The 27,813-nt window shown below is 35.9% G+C and overlaps 1 protein-coding gene across 1 annotated transcript in view; it reads left to right on the top strand.

Moving 5' to 3' along the window:
• Positions 1–27,813, top strand: part of ELMO1 (engulfment and cell motility 1) — a 1,021,083-nt gene that overhangs the window by 836,216 nt on the left and 157,054 nt on the right. Inside the window, exons 18-19 of the mRNA XM_053714416.1 lie at positions 6,291–6,454; positions 26,820–26,932. Coding sequence (XP_053570391.1) covers positions 6,291–6,454; positions 26,820–26,932 — 277 coding nt within the window. The remainder of the gene's footprint in view (positions 1–6,290; positions 6,455–26,819; positions 26,933–27,813) is intronic.

The following is a 27,813-nucleotide window of genomic DNA, read 5'->3' as shown; positions in this document are numbered from 1 at the left end:
TAAAATCTTCACATTTTCATGCTACACTGATAAGCTATAGCTGCCCTTGCTTACGGTATTTAAAAAAAAAAACGAAAGAGTATGTGAAAATAAGTAGTCTCCCCCTCTAATCAGTATTTATATTAAACGGTCATTAACCGATTCGATCACGGCCTGTGTGCGCAGGACGAAGTATCCTCGTCAGGCAGGGGGATCGACGATCAGGAACTGTTTTCAGTGATCCACCGCTCTACAGGCCGGGGATCGCTGGTAGACTAGTGGGTGGCAATCTCAAGCCACCAATGGGAGTACCAGTGATGTCTCCGCAAGTATGATGATGTCACAAAGGGGCGGACTATTATAGCTGGTGAGGGAGCTGCATGGGCGGGAAGTTATTACAACCCCTCAATCTCAGCTCCCTTACCAACTACAGATTATCAAGACCACTCATTTGAAAGAGAATCACCTGCTCTTTCAAATGGCATGGGTCTTGTAAAGTACCAAGACCCCCCATAAAAAAATGTCAAAAGTTTTTTACTTAACTATAGCTCTAGGAATACATAATATGAAAATGTGTTTAGACCCAGAATAAAGTTTATATTATAGTGGACAAGTCCCATTGTAAAATAAATATGTACATTTTGTCTGTATTGCCAGGTGATCACTGCGTGACAGCGATCACCTGGCAAAACAAAAATGGTCTTTTATTTCCATTCTGGCCCCTCTTGTTTGTATTAAAAAAAAAAACATAGCCCATATGGAACCATCATATAACTTTAAATACAACTGATAACAATTTAGGGCTAGATTACAAATAGAGCGCTAATTTATCAGTTTACGGGAGCACGATGATTACAAGTAGCTGGTTATTGCTACCACGAGCTTGCGGTAGCAATAAGCGCTTATAAAATTAAAGGGATAGCAAAGACCAAATTAAACTTTCACGATTCAGATAGGGCATGTAATTTTAAACAACTTTTTAATTTAATTTTATCATCAAATTTGCTTTATTCTCTTGGTATTCTTAGATGAAAGCTAAACCTAGGTAGGCTCATATGCTAATTTCTAAGCTTTCTTGAAGGCCGCCCCTTATCTGAATGCATTTGACAGTTTTTCACAGCTAGAGGGCTTAGTTCATGTGTTTCATATAAATTACATTGTGCCTGAAATGCAAGTCTGTCAAAAGATCTGAGATAAGGAGGCAGTCAGCAGAAGCTTAGAAACAAGGTAATTACAGAGGTAAAAAGTATATTTCTATAACAGTGTTGGTTATGCAAAACTGGGGAATGGAAAATAAAGGGATTATCTATCTTTTTAAACAATAACATTTTTGGTGTTTACTAACCCTTTAACCAGAGATCAGATCCCAAATGCCCCCAAAATCAAGTTTCATATATTTAAAAAAAAAAAAAAAAAATAGATTTCAGCTTCTTTATTTTAATAAAATAACTGCAAAAAGCTGTTTTTAGGGTCTTAAAGTTGGCTGTGTGGGGTGCCTTTACATTGTGGTCTATGGGAACTGTGTGTTTCTTGTAAATATATATGTATATGCTTATATACATATATATTTATGTGTTAATATGTGTATATATACACCAATATACAGTATATGTATATAGTCATATGCATATATATTTACAATTTGCTGTCATCGCTGTGCCGCTTCGCTTACGCTTACGCTTCAGTTCTGTGCCGTGTATGATGGCATCAGAACAAGGCTTCTATTGCAACCTATGGAAGCGCGCTCACATTGCTGTCAACTTGTAATACCAGTGCACATTACATCACAATAGCTATATTTATCACTCCACTTGTAATGTTACCTTTAGTAATGAAATATAAATATAAAAGTTGTATATTCTGAATCTGCACTGGAAAAAAAAGATCTTATTTGAGGGTCAATCTAGGAAATATGACTTACAATGGTGTTTAAATGTTAGCAGTAAAAAAAGCGCAAAATCAGCTCAGCGCAGGGTTGCTAAAAAGGCTTAAATAGATTCCAGCCTCAAAAATTAAAAGAAAGGATCTTTATTGTCTCTTAACAGGATCCATGGGAAAGTGCTACTTTTATTTTAAAAGCAGGAATGTAAGCTTAGGAGCTGGCCCATTTTTAGTTCAGACCCCTGGGTAGTGCTTGCTAACTGGTAGCTATATTTAGACACCAGTCAGCATGCGCTAAACCAAATATTGCCCACTCCTAAGCTTACATGCCTGCTTTTCAAATAAAGATACCAAGAGAACAAAGAAAATTGATAATAGGAGTCAATTAGAAATTTGCTTACAATTGCATGCTCTATCTGAATCATGAAAGAAAAAGTTTGGGTTTCATATCCCTTTAATGCTAACAATTAAGTGGTAAAGGCATACTTCTAGCTGGTCTGTTAGCTTAGTTAATTTAAATCTTTATTTGTATATTAAAGAATACATTTATTAAAATAGTACCTTTATAATAACTGGCCTGGGGAGCTTTTCCTTACCCTCTTGTATGTTATACACATGCACACACTCTATTTCTCTCTTACCTTATATGTTAACTGAGTTTTACCAACTACTTCCTCATACTAATGCACCATTTCCTGACTTACAAGAAGCAGAAAATCAAATTATATTGTCTAATATATCACAGTTTCTTTTTATATTGACTCATGGGGGCATCTTGGCAAACCATTATCACAGGATTGTAATGATGTCTTAATTTTCTTTTCCTCTCAATTTACATTGATTGTATTCATTTAATAAAATGTAGTTTTTAAAGGGACAGTCAAGTCCAAAAAAAACTTTCATGATTCACATAGAGCATGTAATTTTAAACAACTTTCCAATTTACTTTTATCACAATTTGTGCTTTGTTCTCTTTGTATTCTTAGTTGAAAGCTAAACCTAGGATTTTCATATGCTAATTTCTTAGAACTTGAAGGTTGCCTCTAATCTAAATGCATTTTGACCATTTTCCCCACTAGAGGGCATTAGTTCATGTGTTTCATATAGATATCATTGAGCTCATGCTTGTGAATTTACCGAGGAGTAAGCACTGATTGGCTAAACTGCAAGTCTGTCAAAAAGACTGAAATTAGGGGGCAGTTTACAGAGGCTTTAGATACAAGGTAATTACAGAGGTAAGACCTGTATTATTATAACTGTGTTGGTTATGCAAAACTGGGGAATGGGTAATTAAAGGGACATAATACTCATATGCTAAATCACTTGAAACTGATGCAGTATAACTGTAAAAAGCTGACAGGAAAATATCACCTGAGCATCTCTATGTAAAAAAGGAAGATATTTTACCTCACAATCTCCTCAGCTCAGCAGAGTAAGTTCTGTGTAAAAAGTTATACTCAGCTGCTCCCAGCTGCAGGTAAAAAAATTAAAAAAAATGAAGAAATGAACAGCAGCCAATCAGCATCAGCAGTGCTGAGGTCATGAACTCTTACTGTGATCTCATGAGATTTGACTTAACTCTCATGAGATTTCATAGTAAGCTTCCTTTACCTGATTGGTGAAATAATATGAGAGTGCACGATGCTAGTCCCTTCAGATGTCCCAGGACAAACACACAAAAATGCTGCTTAGAAATCCTTTACAATGGGAGGTGGCTACTGAGGAACTTTTGAGGTAAAATATCTTTCTTTTTTACATAGAGATGTTCAGGTGATATTTTCTAATCAGCTTTTTACAGCTATGCTGCATCACTTTCAAGTGTTTAAACATTTGGGTATTATGGCCCTTTAAGGGATTATCTATCTTTTAAAACAACACAAATTCTGGTGTTAACTGTCCCTTTAATTTAAAAGGCTAACAGTTTTTCTTGACAAGGATTCTGTCTGTATTAAGAGTTTGTTAGTTATTTGTGTATGTTTACAAACGCCATCTTTTCAGGATGAATGTAAGCAAGCAATAAGAAAACAAAGCATACAGCTCTCATTAGACTGATTAATACATAAAGATTGTTATTATTCGTCATCTCAAAATACTGTGACATTTTGGAGGCCCCTGAAGAAGGGGTGTATAGCCCGACAACATCATAGTATTTCGAGATGAAGTAATAAATATCTTTATATTAATACAGTCCAGTGAGTGATATATTTTGTTTTTTTATATATACAGTATATGTTACGGGTAAAGTCCAAAATCCGGGTAATCCGGACATTACCCAAGCGGCTCTGGGTAAAGCCTAAAGTAATGTAATTCCCCCATCTACACTATTTATTTATTTTTGCCTCCGCCTGGGGGATTCAAGGGGGGCACCCCACCGATCCTCTGGCATCCACCCCAAGTGAACCTTGGGGAATGGGGTTTACAAGGGAGGCGGTGAATCAATGCACTTTGAGAAGAATTTTCATGTTACGTTGGGCTTTACCCACAGCCACTTGGATAATGTCAGGTTTAACCGGGTAATGCTAGGATTACCCAATTTCGGACTTTACCCGCAACATATATACATACACACATATATATACTCATACAGAAAGGCTGAAAAAATCGTCTTGGGTTACCATGTTCCTTGTTCAGAGAGGGTTTGTGTGGTATTTCAGGGTTGGGCTGACCTTGAAAAACTGGATCAGATTGATAGACTTGAGGAAAGTTTTTCTCTGGGAAAAGCATTACTGGGATAAAAAAAAGGCTGCTCCCAGGTGGTAAATTGCCATAGAACAAGCTAAACACTTATTGAGCTGTTGTTCGTTCCTGTGAGCACGCTTTCTGTATGTGTTTGTGATTTGACCCTGGGGAAGTCTCCCTGTTGGTGATGGAAGAAACCAAACGTGGACTTCTTGCCCAATGTGCTTAGAGGAATATGGCTGCACCTCACTGACAAAGCCCAATGAAAGCAAAAGGAATGTCTGGGCCTGCCATGTTCCTTGTTCAAAGGAGAATTGTCTGGTATTACGGTGCTGTATGCTTGCATGTATGTGTGTGTGTATATATATATATATATATATCTCCTTACATACACACACACATATATATATATAAATACAGTATATCATTTTTTTTTCTTCGCTAAATACTACATAAATAGGGAAATGCATCCAGGAGCAACTATAAATATAACATTTTTAATTTAAACTTCGTTTGGTTTATATCACAAACATTTTACATATTTATTTGCTCTGATCCTAGAAGTTTCAATATCTATAAAGTGTAATCCCTCATTCTTTTATAGCTCTGCAGGTTTAGTTGATTTTGCATTCTTTGTGTATAAAGTACAAAATGTATGTCTGTTACTAGATTATGTTTTTTTCCTTTCCCATTTGATCCCCTCTCTTTTCCCATCATCTTTCATTACTTTTTCTTGTTGTTTATTCTGTCTCTTGTAACATAAAGGAAGATTCTAATGCAAAAATTAAAATGCTCCAATTTGTTCTATAATGGCAGCACCCATGATTAGAGGGAGGGGCATGAATTGTATTTAGTGTTAGTGCCCCTTTAAGAACACCAGTGTGTTGTGGCTCCCAAGTGGTTAGCTGAGTGCTTGACCCCATCAAAGTGGCGCTAGTGGAAAAATAACATAAGAAATTAGAGCTTTTTATTTGTGCTTAAGAATATATCTTTAACTTGCCATGGAACACTTATTTAAATGTTGTATTCTTCTTAAATGACTAGGCACATTAAAGGGATATTAAACACTATATATTTATATATATATAGTAAACGCTTGCACCCTTCTCCAATTATGGGTCCAATAGATTGTAACATGGCTGCTCCCATGAATAGATGGAGGCAGGAAATAACGTCAATACTTTCCATATTAAAGGGACAGTCTACACCTTAGTCATCTTAAAGTCTTACCTTAGATTAAGCTGCAAATAGCCTCCTGCACCTCTTTCTATATCATGCAGCAGGAACAGTAAAAAAGTTATTTTAAAATGAATATTGTTTCTGGCCACTTTAAAATGGCTGCCAAGCTCCGCCGACCAATGACATCACGATCTGGGCTGCATCTAGGCACTCTGCTGAATAGTATTGACAGTCTGTTAAATCCAACTAGTGAGCCTTTTGTGATTGGACGCCATGTACAGCCCAGATTGTGATGTCATCAGTGAGCAGAGTTTGGCAGCCATTTCAAAGTGGTCAGAAATAATATTAATTTTAAAATAACTTTTTTACTATTCCTGCTGCATGATATAGAAAAGGTGCAGTAGGCTATTTGCAGCTTAATCTAAGGTAAGACTTTAAGATGACTAAGGTATAGACTGTCCCTTTAATTGTTTTTAGTGCTCCCTTTAAAGATATGCAATATAATTAATAATGTTACTAAAATTCTCTCAGGTTCTCACCATGGTTGATGTCTTGTTTATGTTTTTGAACAGGTAATGCAAGTGGTAAAAGAACAAATAATGAGGGCACTCACAAATAAGCCAAGCTCTTTGGATCAGTTCAAATGTAGACTTCAGAATCTCAGCTATACAGAAATTTTGAAAATTCGCCAATCAGAGAGGATGAATCAAGAAGATTTCCAATCACGACCTATTCTGTAAGTAGACCCTCTTTGGTATCTGACCTAACTAGTAAAGATCAAGAATACTGTATAGCGTTTCTTTATATCTGAATATTAAATTATATCACACATTACTACCGCTTTTAAACATTTGGAAATTACACACTTTATTGACCCTGGGTGCTAGGGTTTGTGTTGATCCTGGCTCACATTTATCTAATCTTAATTATCTAGTAGTTGAGTGTATTGTACAGACCCTTAAAGGGATACTAAACCCAATTTTTGTTCAGCTTGTTCCCACTAGTGTATTGCTGCTTTGGAGGTTTCCAGTTTATATGAAAGCATCAGTGAAATAATAAAATGCTCTGACACATTAGAACATTTTGTTTTTGCAGTTGTACGTCCCTTTAACAAATGTTTTTTGAAACATGAAGAATTCACTAACATAAATATGTTTACATGTGTATGTATAAAAGTTAATATTCCCAACAATGTGAATCCTACAGATACAACTAACTCAGTAGACAAATATACCATTACCTCTACTGATTCTCGTTTCAGTACTGGTTTGGCTTTCTACTATATGTAGATGAGTGTCCTGGGGTAAGTAAGTCTTATTTTCTGTGACACTCTAAGCTATGGTTGGGCACTTTTATATAAAGTTCTAAATATATGTATTCAAACATTTATTTGCCTTGACTCAGGATGTTCAATATTCCTTATTTCAGACAGTCAGTTTCATTATTTGGGATAATGCATTTCAATATTAAATTTTTCTTACCTTTAAAATTTGACTTTTTTTCCTGTGGGTTGTTAGGCTCGCGGGGGCTGAAAATGCTTCATTTTATTGCGTCATTCTTGGCGCAGACTTTTTTGGCGCAAAAAATTTCTTAGTCATTTCCGGCGTCATACTTGTCACCGGAAGTTGTTTGTATGTGTGTCATTTTTTTGACGTTTTTTTGCACCAAAGATGTCGGCGTTACCGGATGTGGCGTCATTTTTGGCGCTAAAGCATTTAGGCGCCAAATAGTGTGGGCGTCTTTTTTGGCGCTAAAAAATATGGGCGTCATTTTTGTCTCCACATTATTTAAGTCTCATTGTTTATTGCTTCTGGTTGCTAGAAGCTTGTTCATTGGCATTTTTTTCACATTCCTGAAACTGTTATTTAAGGAATTTGATCAATTTTGCTTTATATGTTGTTTTTTCTATTACATATTGCAAGATGTCTCAGATTGACCCTGGATCAAAAGCTACTTCTGGAAAAACGCTTAACTGAGTTCAGTTCTACCAAAGCTAAGTTCATTTATTTTAAATGTTATAAATGTTTATCTTTAGCTATGGTTTGTAATAAGTTATTATGATATACTTTTACATGCAGAATCCATTAGTATTTATGCTTATTGCCATTCTTACATCTTATGTACAAGAAATATTTAGAAGATTTATAAGAAATATTTTTCTGATTCTATTTTAAAGGCTTTGTCTGACTTCATGCCTTCTAATAAAATTTTTAGGTCTTTTTCACTTCTTTTTTAATTATTGAAGTTTCAAATGACCAACAACATACTGTTTTATCCTTCTCTGATGATGTTTTTTCTCTTTCGGAATTTTCTTCATCAGATATTGACACTAACAAATCTACTTTTTTATTATTTTTTTTTTATTAAAGTACATTTGTTCTTTGTTGAAAAGGTGTTGATTATTTTGGATATTAAGGTAACTAGTTCTTTAAGACTAGCTGACACTATTTCTGCTTATTTATTCTTCTGTGTTTTCAGAAGTTTTCTTTCCAATTCCTCATACTAGGGAATGGAATAGGCTGAGAATTTTCTTTTATTCCTTCTTCAAAGGTTTTAAACTATATTCTTTGCCAGCAGTTAAATTCAATTTGGAGGGTTCTCCAATTTATTGGGGCTATCTCTACTCCTACTAATTATGCTATTGTTTCTATAGCAAAATAGTATTTATTTTCCTTTAGATGGTTGTATCTTATTTATGGAAAATTATTTAGTTTCAGGTACTTTTCTTGGTCCTGTGATTTATTTGGATGTTGCAATTGCTTCATTTTTGTTCTGTTTACTTTAAGATCAAGTATCAGATTATGATTTATTTTAGCATTCTTAAGGGACAACATTTACTAGACTAGGTGCTGTTGCATTTGTCTTGTTGTTTTGCATTTATTGATTATGCAAGTCCACTGTATTGACTGTTCCTTTAACTGGACTATCATGCTAATAATTTCATTTGTGTCTTCATTTTATTGAATATTTTCGCAAATGAGGGTTAATCTATGTCTTTAGCTATTTTAGCTAGAAGAATTTTGTGATTTAAAAAATAAATTTAAAAAATCCATATTTCTTTTGTTCTAAGATAATCAATTATTTGTTTTATAATTGGATTCAATTCTTAACTGTTACTCTGGGCTTCAAGATTGAGTTCTAAGACTAAAACTTTAAGCTTATACTAGTTTGGTTGTTCTTATTAAGGAACGAATTCCTGAATTCTTTCCCAAGTAACATGTTTATAATTGGAAATTTTTCAGTTCAAAATCAGCTCCCTAATATTGCGATGTACGTGCCGTATTCCAGCTTGGCTGGCAAGGGGCAGGTTAAGACTTCTTTGAAATTTATTTGGTTCTATTCAGTCCAAATTTCTTTGATTTTATTCCAGTAAGGCTAACACTCTCTTTAAGTGTGTTTGGGTCCTATATATTTTGGGTACTGTTGAAGCATGGCTGGGCACCCATGGGGTTCAAGCGCTGCTCAGACCTGGAATCTTCTGGGGTATTTCTTCCAGTTCCATTTTTAGGAAATGGGTTTTGGAGTTTTATTCAAACTATTCTGCCTTTTTTTGGTCAGTGATAGCATTATTTGTTTTCATTAGATACAATAAATGCATATTTTCATTTTTCTGTTTTCATTCAGATTATTTTCTGAGGATGCAGAATCTCATATGATTCACTTGCTCTTCAGGACATAGTTAGAGGATCTTTTTTTTAAAAGCTCTTGATTCCTCACACAAGGGTCACCTTTTTTAGGTTTCCAGATAGTTTGTGTCACTGTCTTTGTCTCTATCAGACAAGGGACAATTTTATTGTGTTCCGTTTGTCGGTACCTTTAGTCTCTATTATTTCCTTCAGTTGCTATATATGCATAGAAGTTTTAGGTCTTATGGCCACAGCATTGGATTTAATTCCCTTTGCTCATTTTCAATAGAAAGAACCTTTCCAGTCTTTTATGCTGAATTATGGTGCAGGGATTCTAGGATTTCACATTTTAAATCTTCGAATCCTAATATTTATCTCTTGATTTGATGGTTAAGATCACCATCATTTAGTTCTACAGGTCTCTTCGTTTCTTTCAACCTTGACCATGATCTCTACAGATGCGAGTCTTTTTGGTTGGGAGGCTGTCTGAGGATCTCTGTCAGCACAAGGGGTTTGAAAATCTCAGGAGGCGAGATTACCATTTGATATTTTAGAACTCCGTGTTTTCTCAGAATTTTTCAGTTAGTTTCTTTTTGAAGAAGAGACGTTTATTGTTTTTCAAACAATATCACTACTATGGTGTATGTCAATCATCAGAGTAGGACTATCAGTCCTTAGGTTGTGACAGAAGTGTCTCGGATATTAGCTTGGGCTAAATCCAGCTCCTATCTCAATTCTGTGGGTTTTTTCCCAGGTATAGATATTTGGGAAGCGGATTATCTCTGTTAGTCCAGCTTTTCCTCCGGGAGAATGGTCTCTCTTACCCAGATATGTTTTTCATCTCATTTGAATAAAGAACTTCCCAGGGGCCTATTAAGGTCCGAGAATCTTCAGGCGGAAGTAGTGTATGCATTGACATTTCTTTGGAATTATCTTTTTGCCTATTTCTTTTCGCCTCTAGTTCTTCTTCCAAAATTCTTATGGAGTATTTGTTTATTATGTTGGTAGTTCCAGCATGACCTCTCAGGTTTTGGTATACGAATCTCATTCGGATGGCCAGTTGCCAACGTTGGACACCTCCGTTTAAACCAGACCTTTTCTTTCTCAAGGCCATTTTTTTCCATCAGGATCTCAAATCATTAAATTTGAAGGGATGGAGATTGAACGCTTGGTTTTTAGTCATAGAGGTTTTTCTGACTCATTGATTAATACTATGTTTCAGGCTCATAAAACTGTCTCTAGAAAGATTTATATTGAGTCTGGAAGACCTACTTTTCTTGGCATTCTTTTAAAATTCATAGAATTTTATTATTTTTTCAGGTTGGTTTGGATAAGGTTTTGTCTTCAGTTCTTTGTTAAGGACAAATCTCTACTCTTTCTGTTCTTTTTATTACAGAAAAGATTGCTAATCATCCTGATATTCATTGTGTTGTGCAGGCTTTGGTCCATATCACGCCTGTCATTATTTCAATCTCTCCTCTTTGGAGTCTCAATTTGGTGCTGAGGGCTTTACAGGCTCCTCCGTTTGAAACTATGCATTTTCTGAACATTAAATTTTGGAAAAGTATTGTTCCTTTTGGTTATTTCTTCTACTAGAAGAGTTTTTGAGTTATCTGCTCTTTTTTGTGAATATCCTTTTCTGATTTTTTATCAGGATAAGGCAGTGTTACTTCCTGATATTTATCACTTTTTTCAGGTTTTGATTCGTATCAAACCTATCATTAAGCCAATTTCTCCTCCTTGGAGTCTTAATTGGGTTCTGAAGGTTTTTCAGGTTCTTCTATTTTGAGCATAGCTTGCTCTGGAACATTCATTACTTTCATGGAAAGTATTGTTCTTTTTGGACATCTCTTCAGCTAGAACAGTTTTTGAATTATCTGTTCTTTCTTGTGAATCTCCTTGTTCTGATTTTTCATCAGGATAATGTGTTTTTTTTTTTTTTTTGCTGTCCTCATTTCAATTTTCACCTAAGTTGTGAATTCTAACAACTTAGTGGAGGAATTATTGTCTTTTCCTTGTGTCCTAATCCTAAGAATTCTTTGGTAAGATTCTTCTACATTCTTTAGGATGTGGTTAGAGTTTTGAAATATTATGTTGAAGCTACTCAGATTTCAGACAGACTTCTAGTCTATTTGTTATCTTTTTTTGGTTTTAGGAAGGTCAGAAGGCTTCTGCCATTTCTTTGCCATCTTGGTTAAGCTTTTGATTCATTATGCTTATTTGGAGTCGGATTATTCCCCGTCTCAGAGGATTACGGCTCTTTTTACTAGGTCAGTTTCTACTTCCTAGGCTTTTTAAGAATGAAGCTTCTGTTGATCAAATTTGCAAAGCAATGACTTGGTCTTCTTTGCATACTTTTACTAATTCTACCATTTTGATATTTTCTCTTCTTTAGAAGTAGTTTTTGGTAGAATAGTACTTTAGGCAGCTGTTTCAGTTTGATTCTTCTGCTTATAATTTCAGTTTTTTTCATTATTAAAATTGAAACTTTTGATTTGGGTAGTGGATTAATTTTTCAGCGGAATTGGCTGTCTTTATTTTATCCCTCCCTCTCTAGTGACTCTTGCGTGGAAGTTCCACATCTTGGGTATTTATATCCCATACGTCACTAGCTCATGGACTCTTGCTAATTACATGAAAGAAAACATAATTTATGTAAGAACTTACCTGATAAATTAATTTCTTTCATATTAGCAAGAGTCCATGAGGCCCACCCTTTTTTGTGGTGGTTATGATTTTTTTGTATAAAGCACAATTATTCCAATTCCTTATTTTTTTTATGCTTTCGCTCTTTTCTTATCACCCCACTTCTTGGCTAGTCGTTAAACTGAATTGTGGGTGTGGTGAGGGGTGTATTTATAGGTATTTTAAGGTTTGGGAAACTTTGCCCCTCCTGGTAGGAATGTATATCCCATACGTCACTAGCTCATGGACTCTTGCTAATATGAAAGAAATGAATTTATCAGGTAAGTTCTTACATAAATTATGTTTTTTTCTTGAAATGCTTTGTTAAAATGCATATCCAGGTAGGCTCAGGAGCAGAAATGCACTACTGGCAGCTAGCTGCTGACTGGTTGCTGCACATATATTCTTCTTGTCATTGGCTCACCTGATATATTTAGTTACATTTCAGTTGTGTATTGCTGCCTCTTCAACAAAGGATACAAAAGGGAATGACTGAAATTTAATAATATAAATAAATTGAATAGTTGTATAAAATTGTGTGCTCTTCCTAGTCATGAAAGAAAAAATGTAGGTTTCATGTTCATTTAAGGAATGGTGGTGAAAATACCTAAGAAAGCTTATGCTATGTTTTAGGTTATAAACTCTTTATTAAACATACATGAAACCCTACATTTTTTGCTTCATGATTCAGATAGAGCATAAACTTTTAAACAACTTTCCAATTTATTTATATTATCTAATTTGCTTAGTTCTCTTGGTATTCTTTGTTCAAAAGTATACCTAGGTAGACTCAGGAGATGGCAGCTAGCTACTGAATGGTGGCTGCACATATCTTCCTCTTGTTATTGCCTTACTGATGTTTTCAGCTGGCTCCCAGTAGTGCATTGCTGTTCCTTCAATAAAGGATACCTAGATAATTAAGCAAATTTGACAATAGAAGTTAATTGGAAAGTTGTTACAAAATATATGCTCTATCTGATATAGTGCTGTCATCTAATGTTCTTTCAGATGGATAACATTCTTGCAAAACTGCTGCCATATAGTCCATTTTTTTTTGTCTGAGCACTCGTCTTCTCAGTATCAGGTGGAGTGCTGTTTGAGAATAAATGTATGAGAGGCCCAGCTCACCACAAGCCTTAATAGAGCACTGAACGTAAACGCGAGTGTTCAAACAAAGGCCAGGGGGTAAGAGAACAATGAGAATAAACTTAGTAGCTAAACTCTCTCTAGTACTTTAATCAGCTCCAACAAAACAAACAACAATTAAGTACTAGAAAGTAACTGTAAGTTTATAAACTCAAATATCAAAGAAAGACATAACTTTGTAAAAGTTTAGTCTCGCTATACAGACGAATATAAACTTAGTTACTTAAATGCAGATCTTTTTATTGCAAGAATATAGGGTTAAGGTAATCTAAGTCAGACAGTCCAGGTCAAGGATGCTCAGGGACAAAGCAACACAAAATCATTTAACAAATGCAGAGTCCACAACAAGCCAAAGTCAAATACCAAGTCAGACACAAACAAGGGGTTAATACAAACGCGTAGTCAGGGAAAGCAGAAGTCAAACTAATGTCTAAGTAGTAAACTGCCATAGTGGAGGAAATAACTCGGTACATTAGCAACATCATGCTACAAACACAGAACTAATATAGACTACTGCAATTGATCTTCTAGGACTCCTTAAAGTTACAGTACGCCTAAATGCAGCAGGGGCAGGAAATAAACACCTATCATGACACTCGTGCACACTTCTGAGCTAACATTCCTGCTTTTCAACAAATGATACACAAAAATGAAGAAAATGTGATAATACAAGTTAAATTAGAAAGTTGTTAATAAAATATGCTCTATCTGAATCATGAAAGAAAAAAAAATGGTTTTATATCCTTTTGAAATAAAAGAAATTCTCTAGGGTCTATTTGTATTTTGTATCCTATTGTTTTATGTTTTATAAGGCTACATTAGCGAAGACTTACTGACCCAAACTTTGGTGGGGGGGGGGGGGGTTACCTTCAGAAAGAAGGTAAATGGGAATATTATATATTATATATATAGATTATCATGACTATTGATGTCATTAAAAATATATAACATTTCAAGTTCCTTCATACGTCTGAGAAAACTTTATTTAAAAAAATATTTATTGAAAACAATAGCTAGTGTAGCCTAACACGTGCCACTCTAATTAGAAATACAAACGTGTGCAAGTACTACTAAAGCCATCAACTAAACACAGTTACATCATAATCAGTACTCGAGTGCTGGCAGGGTAATCTCTGTGTGAACTATCAAAGCCATAAATAAAATATATATGGGAAAAAAAATAATATATATTATATATATATATATATATAATCAATCAAATCTATAATGATTAAAGGGACAGGAAACCCCTACATTTTCATTAATTATTTGGATAAAACAAACATTTTTAAACAACTTTCCAATTTACTTCTATGATCAAATTTGCTTTTATTATATTGCTTTCCTTTGCTGAAGGACCAGCATTTCACTACTGTAGCTAGCTAAACAGATCTAGTTAGCCAATCACAAGAGGACAATTGTGTGCAGGCACCAATCAGCAACTAGCTCCCACTAGTGTAAATATGTGTAATTATTTTTTAACAAACGGATACCAAGAGAACAATGCACATTTGAAAATAGAAATCAATTTAAAAGTGTCTTAAAAATTCATCGCTCTATCTGAATCATGCAATTTTATTTTTTACTTTCCTATCCCTTTAAAATAAATACTGTACATAAAACGAATATAATTCAAATACTTTTCTTAAAATGAAAAAAAAAAAGGGTTTGGATTTCCGAATAGTTTGCATTTTGGATATTTGCATCTGTAAAATAGGAGAGTTTGGACAATACTTTAGTATATATACCCTCTGAAAGATAGTACAGTACTGCAATCAGAAAGGTACTATTTTATGTTTTAATTAAAAATAGACTTTTATTTTCAATTTAGCACACAACAAAACAAAGACACAGGCAGAGAAGAATATGATTACAAATAGTATTTTTTTTTATCATTTTATTTAAAAAAAAATAGTTTTAAAAATCCTGATTTGGTGATTTGTACCTGTACTGATTTTACAGTTATTTATATTTAAGTGCATTATGTTTTTCATTTCAGCTAATTAGTATTTCTAAAATTTGCTCAATGCCAAATGAATGAAAAAATACAACGTGATCTTTCTGGTTAAAAGGTTAATACTATATAACCAATAATTAAGCTAAAAAAAGCTTTTCTGAGAACTAATTGCTAATTTTAAGTGTTAATATCTAAAAACAGCTGCTAACGCTAAATATAGAATGTGTATTCTAAAAACAATCTGGGTCTCTTGCTTTTTAATGTTGAGAATTATTTTAAAATACTGCAGTTATTTGCCACCATGTCGGAAGAAAGCTTACATATAGCTAAATATTTTTATTTTGATGTAATCTTTCTTTAAATATGTATTTTTTGTTCAGTACATGATAGCATTTCAAGCAGAGCAGTTATAAAAGAATGTGACCTTTCTTCTGCTGTGACCTTTAAAAAGAACAGTATGTTCGTGAAATATGTATACTCTTCCAATCCGATTTAAAACATCATTGCTATTTTGCTTTATTTGTATGGCTGCACACACTCTCAAATACACTGAACGTAGGCAGACAGAATACCTGATGGACTGAATGTATATCCTAACCACATACAAATGAAAAGAGAAATTATTCATTTACTTTTATTGATTGTCTCACATAATAATGTTAAATTGCATAGCGCATCCTTAAAGGGACACTTAAATGGACTGGAAACCCCAAAAGTTTAATTCATGATTTGGGTACAACTTTTATTATAAAATATGTTTCATTCTCTCGTTATATTTTGCTGAAGGAACAGCATTGCACTACTGGCAGCAAGCTGAACACATCTAGTCAGCCAATTATAAGAGACAAATGTGTGGCCTGCACCAATCAGCAGCTAGCTCCCACCTAGTGTAGGATATGTGTGTAGTCTTATTCAACAATTGATACCAAGAGAACAAAGTACATTTGAAAATAGAAAAAAAAAATCATCCATTTGGAATATCAGCAATTAAAGGGACATTAAAGGGCCACTGTAAGTAAATATTTTCTATGCCTGTTACTCACTAACTACCCCAAATACGCTTTTTATCAATAGCATTTCATTAACATATCTCTACCCTATATCAGAAATCTTGTCTGCAAATTTAATTGTTTTCCAAACCCACTCCGTGGGTATCCTTTGCTCTGTACCAATCCGTTTACAATACCTAGGTTTCAAAATGGCGCTTTAAACACAAAGTTATTGGTTTAAGTATTTTGAACATGCACGTGCTGAAAATAGTGGGCAGGATAACGTGACCATCATCGGCGAATAAAAGATATAACTTTTAGAACGTTATGAAACTTCGTTTTGGAGAAAATATAGGTCAGTAGGTTTTAATTAATGTTTATTAACTTTAATATGTTAGTTGTTTAGCTTAAACATTATAACAGAAAGTAATCCTTTAAACTGCTAGGCACAACTACAAAAGAATAGTAACTACTCACCATGTTATTGCATTTCATCCTGTTCCTGCAGTCCTTTTCAAATCAGATCTGCTTTTTTAATTGCTTAAAAGGTGCCAGATTACTTTAGCTTCACGTCTTTATACTGGGGGCTGCCATCTTTGAGCTCAGGTACTCTCACAGCCTGTGACAGAAGCGGTGCACACTTACAGATCAGTAATATTGTCTTTGATCTGACTGCAACTTCACCCCTCCTTTAGCAAACCCACATATAAAATTAAGCTGGGCTACCAGCCTCAAGGTATTTTTAACTCTACATTCCAGAAAGCCTCTGGGAAATATTGGGAAGTATACATCTAGGATGTACTTGTCAGCCAATAAGCTTTAGTGCAAGTACTAAACAAATACTGCTGTATTCATTTCAATTTACGTAAACAGTTTTTACTCCACATATTATTTTTACTCATTTATTTTTTATTTATTCTTTATTTTATGTCTTTCTTTGGAAGACATGGTATCTAATGTCTGTTGAAGCACTGTGTTCCATGAGTATATTTATGGTAATTGCAGATACACTTATATCTTTGTTGTTGGTTTTACAGCAAATCAATTTATAAAACCACAATTTAACACCTATGTGAAGTTGGCACCCCATGTTTGTAAAAACTGAATTCAAATATACCATTCGTTTGTGCTGCGTTTGTGCTGATTTGTGCCGCAAAAACGAACGTTTGTGCCGGTTTGGTTTAGGAGATATTGCGCATTATTTTTTTATGAAACCCCGTCCACTTTGCACCCCATGTTATGCAATTTTAAAAACAAATATAAAAAAACAATACTGGTATCAGCGCTTCAGAGGTAAAGGGTAAATAGGCTGGAGATTAGTAGAAGTTTGAAGCCGGTTGTCCCTGTTAGGGTAGATAGAAGACGTCCATCCACAGAGTTGCTGCTGATTCAATCCAGAAAGTAAAACCGGAAACTCTGTGTTGACATCCGGATGGTCTGCTGCCCGTAGTTGTGGGTGTTGTGCTTCCAGATTACACCCAATCAGAAACGGAAGCTGTAGGAAAACAGGTGCAGCCCGACTCAAGTGTAGGATATTTATTACAGAGTAAGTATTATCACAATAAACATACTCACAAACGTTTAAAAATATAAACAGCAGATTCAGAAATAGACAACGATCCTTCTGGTGTAATACTTGTATTCTCAGACAAAAACAACCATCTCGGTCGGAATGTACCAAGTCTGGGTGAAGAGTGCCAGAGACTAATAGGATACTACCCGGTGGGATAAGACTCTACGTACGTTTAGTCTGAGTGCGCTCAGACTTTTTCAAGAATGTAAAATGTGATGTGAATCCTGACATAGGGCTCAAACCAGCTTTATAAAAGAGCCTATGTGATTGGAACCTTCAATTCAGCCAATAGCATGTTGTGCATTATGCACATGACTTATGCTGATTGGTTGAATGCATTGAAATTATACAGTGTTAGATAACATATCCCAAACATACTGCAGGAATATCCCAAACATCCGGAAGGATCATTGTCTATTTCTGAATCTGCTGTTTATATTTTTAAACGTTTGTGAGTATGTTTATTGTGATAATACTTACTCTCTAATAAATATCCTACACTTGAGTCGGGCTGCGCCTGTTTTCTACTTTTCTGAAAACAAATATACCATTTGTTTGTGCTGCGTTTGTGCTGAATTGTGCCGCAAAACGAACGTTTGTGCCGGTTTGGTTTCGGAGATATAGCACACTATATTTGCTGAAACTCCGCCCACTTTGCACCCCATGTTATGCAATTTTAAAAATAAATATACCATTTGTTTGTGCTGCGTTTGTGTTGATTTGTGCTACAAAAACGAACGTTTGTGCCGTTTTCGTTTCGGAGATATAACACATTATTTTTTATGAAACCCCGCCCACTTTGCACCCCATGTTATTCAATTTTAAAAACAAATATACCATTCGTTTGTGCTGCGTTTGTGCTGATTTGTGCCGCAAAAAAGAACAATTGTGCCGGTTTGGTTTAGGAGATATTGCGCTTTATTTTTTTATGAAATCCCGCCCACTTCGCACCCCATGTTATGCAATTTTAAAAACAGATATACCATTTGTTTGTGCTGCGTTTGTGCTGATTTGTGCTGCAAAAACGAACGTTTGTGCCGGTTTGGTTTCGGAGATATAGCGCATTTTTTATGAAACCCCGCCCACTTTGCACCCCATGTTATTCAATTTTAAAAACAAATATACCATTCGTTTGTGCTGATTTGTGCCGCAAAAACGAACATTTGTGCCGGTTTGGTTTCAGAGATATTAAGCATTATATTTGGCGAAACTCTGCCCACTTTGCACCCAATGTTATGCAATTTTAAAAACAAATATATCATTTGTTTGTGCTGCATTTGTCCTGATTTGTGCCGCAAAAACGAACGTTTGCGCCGGTTTGGTTTCGGAGATATAGCGCATTATTTTTTTTAAAACCCCGCCCACTTTGCACCCCATGTTATGCCATTTTAAAAACAAATATACCATTTGTTTGTGCTGCAAAAATTAACGTTTGTTCCGGTTTGATTTCGGAGATATTGCGCATTATGTGTACATGTACTCTTTGATTCAAAAGTATTATAACAACAAAAATGTTCGTAAGTACAAATAGAATTATAAATCTTTGGGGTATACAAAAGAACAGATGTGACTTCCACACCAGAAAAAAATATTTAAAAACATATGGGGGAGATTACATCCCTGGCAACTGGAAAAAAACCTGTTTCAGTTTTCTATGCAGAGCAGCAGTGTAGCTGCTTAGCGCAACAGACTCGTTACGCTGAAACTAGACTGTTGCGCTGCGTAACTACACTGCTGCGCTGCATAGAAAACTAGTGAGACAATTTTTTCCCCATCGCCAGGGATGTAATGCCCCCCTAAATGTTTAAAAAAAAAAAAAGCGACTAAAAAATAAGTGACATATAAGAAAACTTGCTTGAGTGCTTTTAAGCGCTTGTTAACTCTAAGCAAGTTAATATTGGGCTGTCTGTGGTTAACATGACATTACATGCGATTAATATGGCAACAAAGAGGTTAAATTGGCTAAAGGAGGTTTATTTGGCCTAATAGGGTTGAAGAGGGCTTTACTGCAATTTAATTGAAAATTTTCTTTTTCAATTAAGTAGTGGGTTTCTACTTATTCACTTTGCAGTTAAATTACTTAAGCTATGGTTTGGGCTCCTTCCATCCATTACTCTTCAATAACCCCATGTATGCCGTATAAACGGGTATGTTACCATGTTAATCCCTTAATGCCCAGGGCCGGATTTACATTTCGGGCGCCTATAGGCACAGAGTGCACTATACAGAGCGCATCCCCCTTGTTTTCTGTTAACAGCGGCTTCCATGGTGGCAGGGAAGGACCCCGGTGTAGGCTGCCCAATGAAACGCCTGCCTGTGCTGGACAGGCTTTTTAATGGGCAGCCTACACTGAGGTCCCTCTCTGCCCCCACGGAAGCCGCCGGTCATGGAAAAGAAGAAGGTGCTCTCTGAATAGTGTTCTATATAGAGCGCACCCTCCTTGTTGTTGCCGGTGTTCTGTCGAATTAGTTGACAGAACATCAGCAATTAGGCACAGGCATGGCTCCCCTCTATGGAGGGCGCCTGTAGGCACATGCCTACTCTGCCTCGTTACAAATCTGGCCCTGTAAATGCCACATTAACCTCTCTGGTGCAATATTAACCCTCTTACATTTTACTTTCTGGTGCAGTGTTAAAGGGACAGTATACATCAATTTCCATATAACTGCATGTAATAGACACTATTATAAAGAATAATATGCACAGATACTGATATAAAAATCCGGTATAAAACCATTTAAAAACTTACTTAGAAGCTTCCAGTTTAGCTCTGTTTAAAAGGTTACTGGAGCACCCATTGCAAGTGGGAAATAACACACACTCCCCCTTCCTTTGCATATGAAAAGACCCTTTACACAAACAGAAGCAAGCTGGAGTAGGTATACTTCGGTATTCTCCTAAAACTTTGAGGCTTGGTTAGGAGTCTCAAAATCAGAGCAATGTTATTTAAGAATAAGCAAAAACTATCAATTTTTTTTTTAAAAAACAACAACTTTATGGGCTATATAAATAGATCATCTACAAAACATTTATGCAAAGAAAAAATGAGTGTATAATGTCCGTTTAATCACTGGTGTTCTATATTTCCCTTAAAAAAACATCCACAAATTGTCTCTATCCAGCACAATAGTGTATTTTTATTTACAATTAATTACTGGTTGCAGACTGAGGATACATGTCCTAACATATGTGTAATATCTCAGTAGGCAAAACTAAACAGATTAACTAAAATATTATGTGCAATATCCACCAATTCCGCACAAACAAACAAATTAGATTGGTAGAGCGCTTCTCTCTTTGTATGCAAATTATTATGACCCTGGGGAAGTCTCCCTATGGGTGATGGGGGAAACCAGACGTGGACTCCTTGCCCAGTGTGCTTAGAGGAATGTGGCTGCACCTCACTGACGAGGCCCATAGGAGGCCGAAACGATCGTCTGAGGTTGTCATGTTCCTTGTTCAGAGGAGAATTGCCTGGTATTTCGGGGCTGGACTGACCTTACTTGGCAGGATCAGACTGATATACTTCAGGAAAGTTTTCTTCTGTGAAAAGCACACTGGTCTAAAAGAGGCTGCTTCCGGGTGGTAAATCGCCATAGAACAAGCCACTGAGCTGTTGTTCGTTCCTGGTAGAGCGCTTCTCTCTTTGTATGCAAATTATTATGACCCTGGGGAAGTCTCCCTATGGGTGATGGGGGAAACCAGACGTGGACTCCTTGCCCAGTGTGCTTAGAGGAATGTGGCTGCACCTCACTGACGAGGCCCATAGGAGGCCGAAACGATCGTCTGAGGTTGTCATGTTCCTTGTTCAGAGGAGAATTGCCTGGTATTTCGGGGCTGGACTGACCTTACTTGGCAGGATCAGACTGATATACTTCAGGAAAGTTTTCTTCTGTGAAAAGCACACTGGTCTAAAAGAGGCTGCTTCCGGGTGGTAAATCGCCATAGAACAAGCCACTGAGCTGTTGTTCGTTCCTGGTAGAGCGCTTCTCTCTTTGTATGCAAATTATTATGACCCTGGGGAAGTCTCCCTATGGGTGATGGGGGAAACCAGACGTGGACTCCTTGCCCAGTGTGCTTAGAGGAATGTGGCTGCACCTCACTGACGAGGCCCATAGGAGGCCGAAACGATCGTCTGAGGTTGTCATGTTCCTTGTTCAGAGGAGAATTGCCTGGTATTTCGGGGCTGGACTGACCTTACTTGGCAGGATCAGACTGATATACTTCAGGAAAGTTTTCTTCTGTGAAAAGCACACTGGTCTAAAAGAGGCTGCTTCCGGGTGGTAAATCGCCATAGAACAAGCCACTGAGCTGTTGTTCGTTCCTGGTAGAGCGCTTCTCTCTTTGTATGCAAACAAATTAATATAGTTGTATGTAACATTTAATAACATAAAGTGTAAAGTCAGTGAGGATTGATAACATATAATATGCAGTATTTTCGAAAACAAATCGACACAAACGTTTCTTTTTGTGGCACAAATCAGCACAAACAAATGGGATTTTTGTTTTTTAAATTTAATAACATGGGTGCAAAGTGGGCGATGCTTGAGTTTACATAATCTAAAAATCTTGAATGTCCATTATCTCGGAAACCGAACCAGCACAAACAATTGTTTTTGCAGCAAAAACGCAGCACAAACAAATGCTATATTTGTTTTTTAAAATTGAATAACATTGGGTGCAAAGTGGGCGGGGTTTCATAAAAAATAATGCGCTATATCTTTGAAACCAAACCAGCACAAACGTTTGTTTTTGCAGCACAAATCAGCACAAACGCAGCACAAACAAATATATGTATTTGTTTTTAAAATTGCATAACATGGGGTGCAAAGTTGGCGGAGTTTCAGCAAATATAATGTGCAATATCTCCGAAACCAAACTGGCACAAAAGTTCGTTTTTGCAGCACAAATCAGCACAAACGCAGCACAAACAAATGGCATATTTTGTTTTTAAAATTGCATAACATGGGGTGCAAAGTGGGCGCGGTTTCACACAAAATAATGCGCAATATCTCCGAAACCAAACCAGGACAAACTTTAGTTTTTTAGCACAAATCAGCACAAACACAGCACAAACAAATGGTATATTTGCTTTTAAAATAGCATAACATGGGGTGCAAAGTGGGCGGGGTTTCATAAAAAAATAATGCGCAATATCTCTGAAAACCAAACCGGCACAAACGTTCGTTTTTGCAGCACAAATCAGCACAAGCGCAGCACAAACGAATGGTATATTTTAATTCAGTTTTTACAAACATGGGGTGCCAACTTCACATAGGTCAATTTAACTTCCAAAAACAAAAAGAAATGTAAGCAAACCTGATTTTAAGTAGTTCATTATTTTAGTCATCTACTCTGCTGGGGTTAGACCTATGGTTGACACCTATCCTGGTATGACCTGGGCACCTTGGAGACAAGTAGTATGTTATGTTCCCTGGTGTCATCCGTGACTCCACCCACTCTGTCTCTAAAAAGAGAACAACCTTTCTCAGTCACATATACACTACTGCCTGTTGTGAAGGCGGTTCAAGACTCTGGGTGCAAACCGGCCTGCACTCTGCAGGCACAGTGGGACAGTAAGAGTGAGGCATAACTAGAAGTTTTACTGAGAGAGTGTGGAGCCATGCTCTCAAACCACACCCCATCACACCTCGAACCACACACACCCACGTCCCCTAACATCAAGGCATATGCTGATTGAAAGATGTAAACTCTAGTTAGACCTGAAAGATACTACTCTGCTCTTAAATAAATGACAGTTGTAAACAGTACATTAGCAGTGCAATAGCATCTAGCCTTTTCCTTTAAAGGGATATTAAACACCTGAGAGAAATATAAATATATTTTAATTATTTTGCTCCTTTTTATATATAATTTAACTCTAGTATTGTGCTCTTTCCAATTCCTGTTAGAAGGGAAAGTGTAGACTCCAGACTTACTACTATATTCCACACAGTCATTGGTTGTACACGCTAGTGACTCATTTATATCTGTCTCTAGTTAGGCCTCAGCAGAGAAGAAAACCTAGGTTGCAACATGGAGACGACCATTGTTTTATCGGCATTAAAACTTTGTACTTCATTTTTTCTATATTTTATGTTGAAAGTTTTTTTTTATTTGTTTCCATATAGCATATATAAAACAGTTTGTACATCCTGAGAACAGTACTCACAATGTGTCAGACGATGTTACACTTTTCAAAATTATAGAAACGTTTTGCATATCTTGATGCTGTAACAAAAACATGTAACAAACAAAAACAAACAAACCAGAAAAACAAAACCATATAATCCATGTCTGTGTTGTGAGATATTTTCTGTCATAATCTTATCTGAATACTACAGTTGTTTTTCTATATTTTAAAGGGACAGTAAACCCCAAATTTTCTTTCATGATTTTGATAGAACAATCAATTTTAAACCGCTTTCCAATTTACTTCTATTATTAAATTTGCTTCATTCTCTTGTTATCCTTTGCGGTTATAAAATTAAATGCTCTATCTGAATCACGCAAGTTTTAATTTTGACTTTCATATCCCTTTAAAACAAAAATCTCTAGCTTCTTTTCAGTATTTTAAGTTGAAGGACCACTGAATACAGTAGAACAGCATACTCAATACATTCATAATAAAGAGATAATGCAAAAGCATTTAGTTTGATTTCACGCGTAGTAGTTTATTTTTCTGGCAAATTTTAGTTAGTTTTATTTTCCTTCCCACTTCATTATATGACAGCCATCAGCCAATCACAAAATGCATATATGTATATTCTGTAAATCTTGCACATGCTGAGTAGGTAGAAACTGGTGCCTCAGAAAGTGTGCATATAAAAAGCTTGTCCATATTTAGATAGTGATGTGATTTGGAAAGTTGTTTAAAATTCTTTGCTCTATCTGAATCATGAAAGTTTAATTTTGAATTTAGTATCCCTTTAAAGATTACATAACGTTTTCTGGCCTAATGCAGTATTTAAATATATTCAATATATGTTTTGACAGCTGTACAAAATGTAATATGTAATGTATTAAAGTAGTGAGATAAAATACGGTGGCACAAAGGCTAATAAGGAATTTTTATGGCACTTAGAAAACATATTCCTTACAAATCTGAAACAAAGTAATTTTGATCTCTGTGTGCCAATAATTCTCAAGCCGCTAATGTTTGTATGACTATTAGATACCGACACAATGATTTTCAAAGATTTGTAATCTTAATGCGGCATTAAACACCTTGCTTTTCTATGAAAAATTGTGCTTTTCCCACACTCCCTAGAGAGACCAAAACTTGTAACCTAGGTTTTGCAAAGTGCTTCAAATTGTTTAAACCAGCTTTCAGTTGTTACAGTTCCGGGTTACATGATTTTCCTTTTTGCCATTCGAGGGAGTGTGGGCCAAGAACAAAAACATACAAGATTCGCAGGAGGATTGTTTGTTGTACAAAATGAGACATGTACTGTATACGTATGTATCTCTCTATGTTAAAACCCTTTGCCTGCCTTTTTTTCACCTGAGACCTCATATTTTTGAACCCTCATAACTTTATTGTGCAGTATTTTTTTAATAATTTTTAATAGAAAGTGTTATTATGAGTCTGTACTTTGTACTGTATTTTGGATATGCTTTGTGACGCTTTTAAAAAAAAAAAAAATCAGTTAACCAGAGCTCTGAGGACGAGCTAACTTGACTAGCATTAACTTCAATTGCGCTCGATCGATTGGGTTTAATGTCAACTTTTTATACAATCGAAAAACTCGATGCACGCAAACGCCCGCAATAAACCCCTTTTCACTTGCTCGTAACTGTTAGCGCTCCACTCCTAATTATAACAATGTTATAATTATTGATACAATTGTAAGTTTGTTGTCCATTTAAAAAGAGAAATGCAACCAGCAATGTGTCCTTACACTGAACTGAGGGACATAAAGGGTAAAAAAGAAAATGCTTTGGCCTCTAGTTATGAAAGTCTGGCGGACCTGATCCTCCAGTGCGGATCAGGTCCGCCAGACTTCGCTGAATACGGCGAGCAATACACTCGCCGTATTCATCATTGCACCAGCAGCTCACAAGAGCTGCTGGTGCAACGCCGCCCTCTGCAGACTCGCGGCCAATGGGGCGCCAGCAGGGGGGTGTCAATCAACCCGATCGTACTCGATCGGGTTGTATTATTGCAATGTGTGTCTGCCTGCTCAGAGCAGGCGGACAGGTTATGGAGCAGCGGTCTTTGTGACCGCTGCTTCATAACTGCTGTTTCTGGCGAGTCTGATGACTCGCCAGAAACACGGGGCATCAAGCTCTATACAGAGCTTGATACATATGCCCCTTTGTGTTAAAGAAACATAGATTTTGACAGCAGATAAGAACCATAGGCCCAACAAGTCTGCCCAAAATGTCCTAAAAATATAAACTTATTTAGTTAGTAGAGTAGCCATATGCTTGTCCCAGGCATTCTTGAAGTCTCGCACGCTGGTTGTCATTACCACCGCTAATGGAAGTTTATTCCATGAATCAACCACCCTTTCTGTGAAGAAGCTCTTCCTGAACCTACTTACCCCTCAAAGTCAATAAAGAGAACAAAGTCAATTTTATAACAGTAGTGAATTGAAAAGTTTGTTAAAATTGCATGCTCCATCTGAACCATGAAAGTGTGATTTTTATTTTTATGTCCCTTTAAAACTAAACATATTTTCAGTAACATACTGTAATGACACTAAAATAAGGCAATATATCTTAAAGGGACAGTAAAGACATAATAAGACATTCATGATTTAGACAGAGCATACAATTTTAAACAACTTTCCAATTTACTTCTATTATTTAATTTGCTTCAATCTCTTGTTATCCTTTGCTGAAAGGTTTATCTAGGTAAGATCAGGAACAACAAAGAACCTAGGTTATAGCTGCTGATTGGTGGCTGCATTTATATACCGATAGTCATTGGCTCACCCATGTGTTAATTTAGAAACCAGTAGTGCATTGCTGCTCCTTCAACAAGTGATACATTTAGAATGAAGGAAATTTGTTGAACAACTTGGTTTTAAATATTAAAAAAAGAAGCACAATTTCAAAAGTATTTAAGTGTTATAAGGGTACTTCTAAATACAAATGTTATGTTTTTTGTTTTTTTTCAGTGAACTGAAAGAGAAGATCCAGCCAGAAATTATAGAACTCATAAAACAACAACGTCTTAATCGTCTTGTTGAAGGAACATGCTTCCGAAAAATCAACAGTCGCAGAAGGCAAGGTTAGTTCATGGGTAATGAGAGAGAATGGCAAATGATTTTGCTTGTCTTTATTTTTCCTGCATGCTTTATGAGCATGACACATTAAGTCAAGTCTATTTAGCTTTGATTCCTTCAGTATATAAATATAGCTGAGCATGTTGTCTAGAATTTTCTACTGGATTGTCAGAAACAATGTAACTGAAACAGAGCAACATTTAGAAAATTGTTACCGATCAGTATATTACATCATTTAAAGAGTTATTAACCTATCGCTGACCATGTTGTGCTGTAACACATTCTAAAGCAAAGCACTGTGGTAAAGAAAAAATAAATACCTTGTAATTACAAGATTTCTATAGTTCTGTAATAAATTAACAAAGTTAGAAAACTTTCTGAATATACTGACACAATTTGATGCATTTTTTTTTTCTTCTTCAATCATGGAACTCCCCCAACACTTGAATTAAAAGGCGAAGCCAGGCCGGACTTTTTACTGGAATAGGCATGGCTTGACACTGTCATTTTGTTAATAAAGCTTGCATTGTTTTGTAGTACCTTTTCTCCCCTGCTAAGGCCAGTAATGAAAAGAAATGTAGCAGAGTTAGGCTTATGATGTCTGCTGGGTGCACTTCGCAAATAAAAATCTCAAAATGTTTCATGTCTTGTTAATTCTAGACTGGAAACGTGTGGGCACCTTGGATGCTTGAGAGATCTGCATTGTGAAACCTCTTGGCAGCAACTTGCTTAAAGGGACATAAACCAAAAACATTTTTCTTTCATGATTCACATAGAGAATACAATTTTAAACAGCGTTCTCATTTATTCTATTATCTCATTTGCTTCATTCTTTAGATATCCTTTGTTGAAGAAATAGCAAAGCACATGGGTGAGACAATCACAC

This window comes from Bombina bombina, chromosome 5, assembly GCF_027579735.1.
Source record: "Bombina bombina isolate aBomBom1 chromosome 5, aBomBom1.pri, whole genome shotgun sequence".
NCBI classification, from domain to species: domain Eukaryota; kingdom Metazoa; phylum Chordata; class Amphibia; order Anura; family Bombinatoridae; genus Bombina; species Bombina bombina.
Note: the sequence above shows the minus strand (reverse complement) of the source record. Positions and strands in the feature narration are given on the sequence as shown.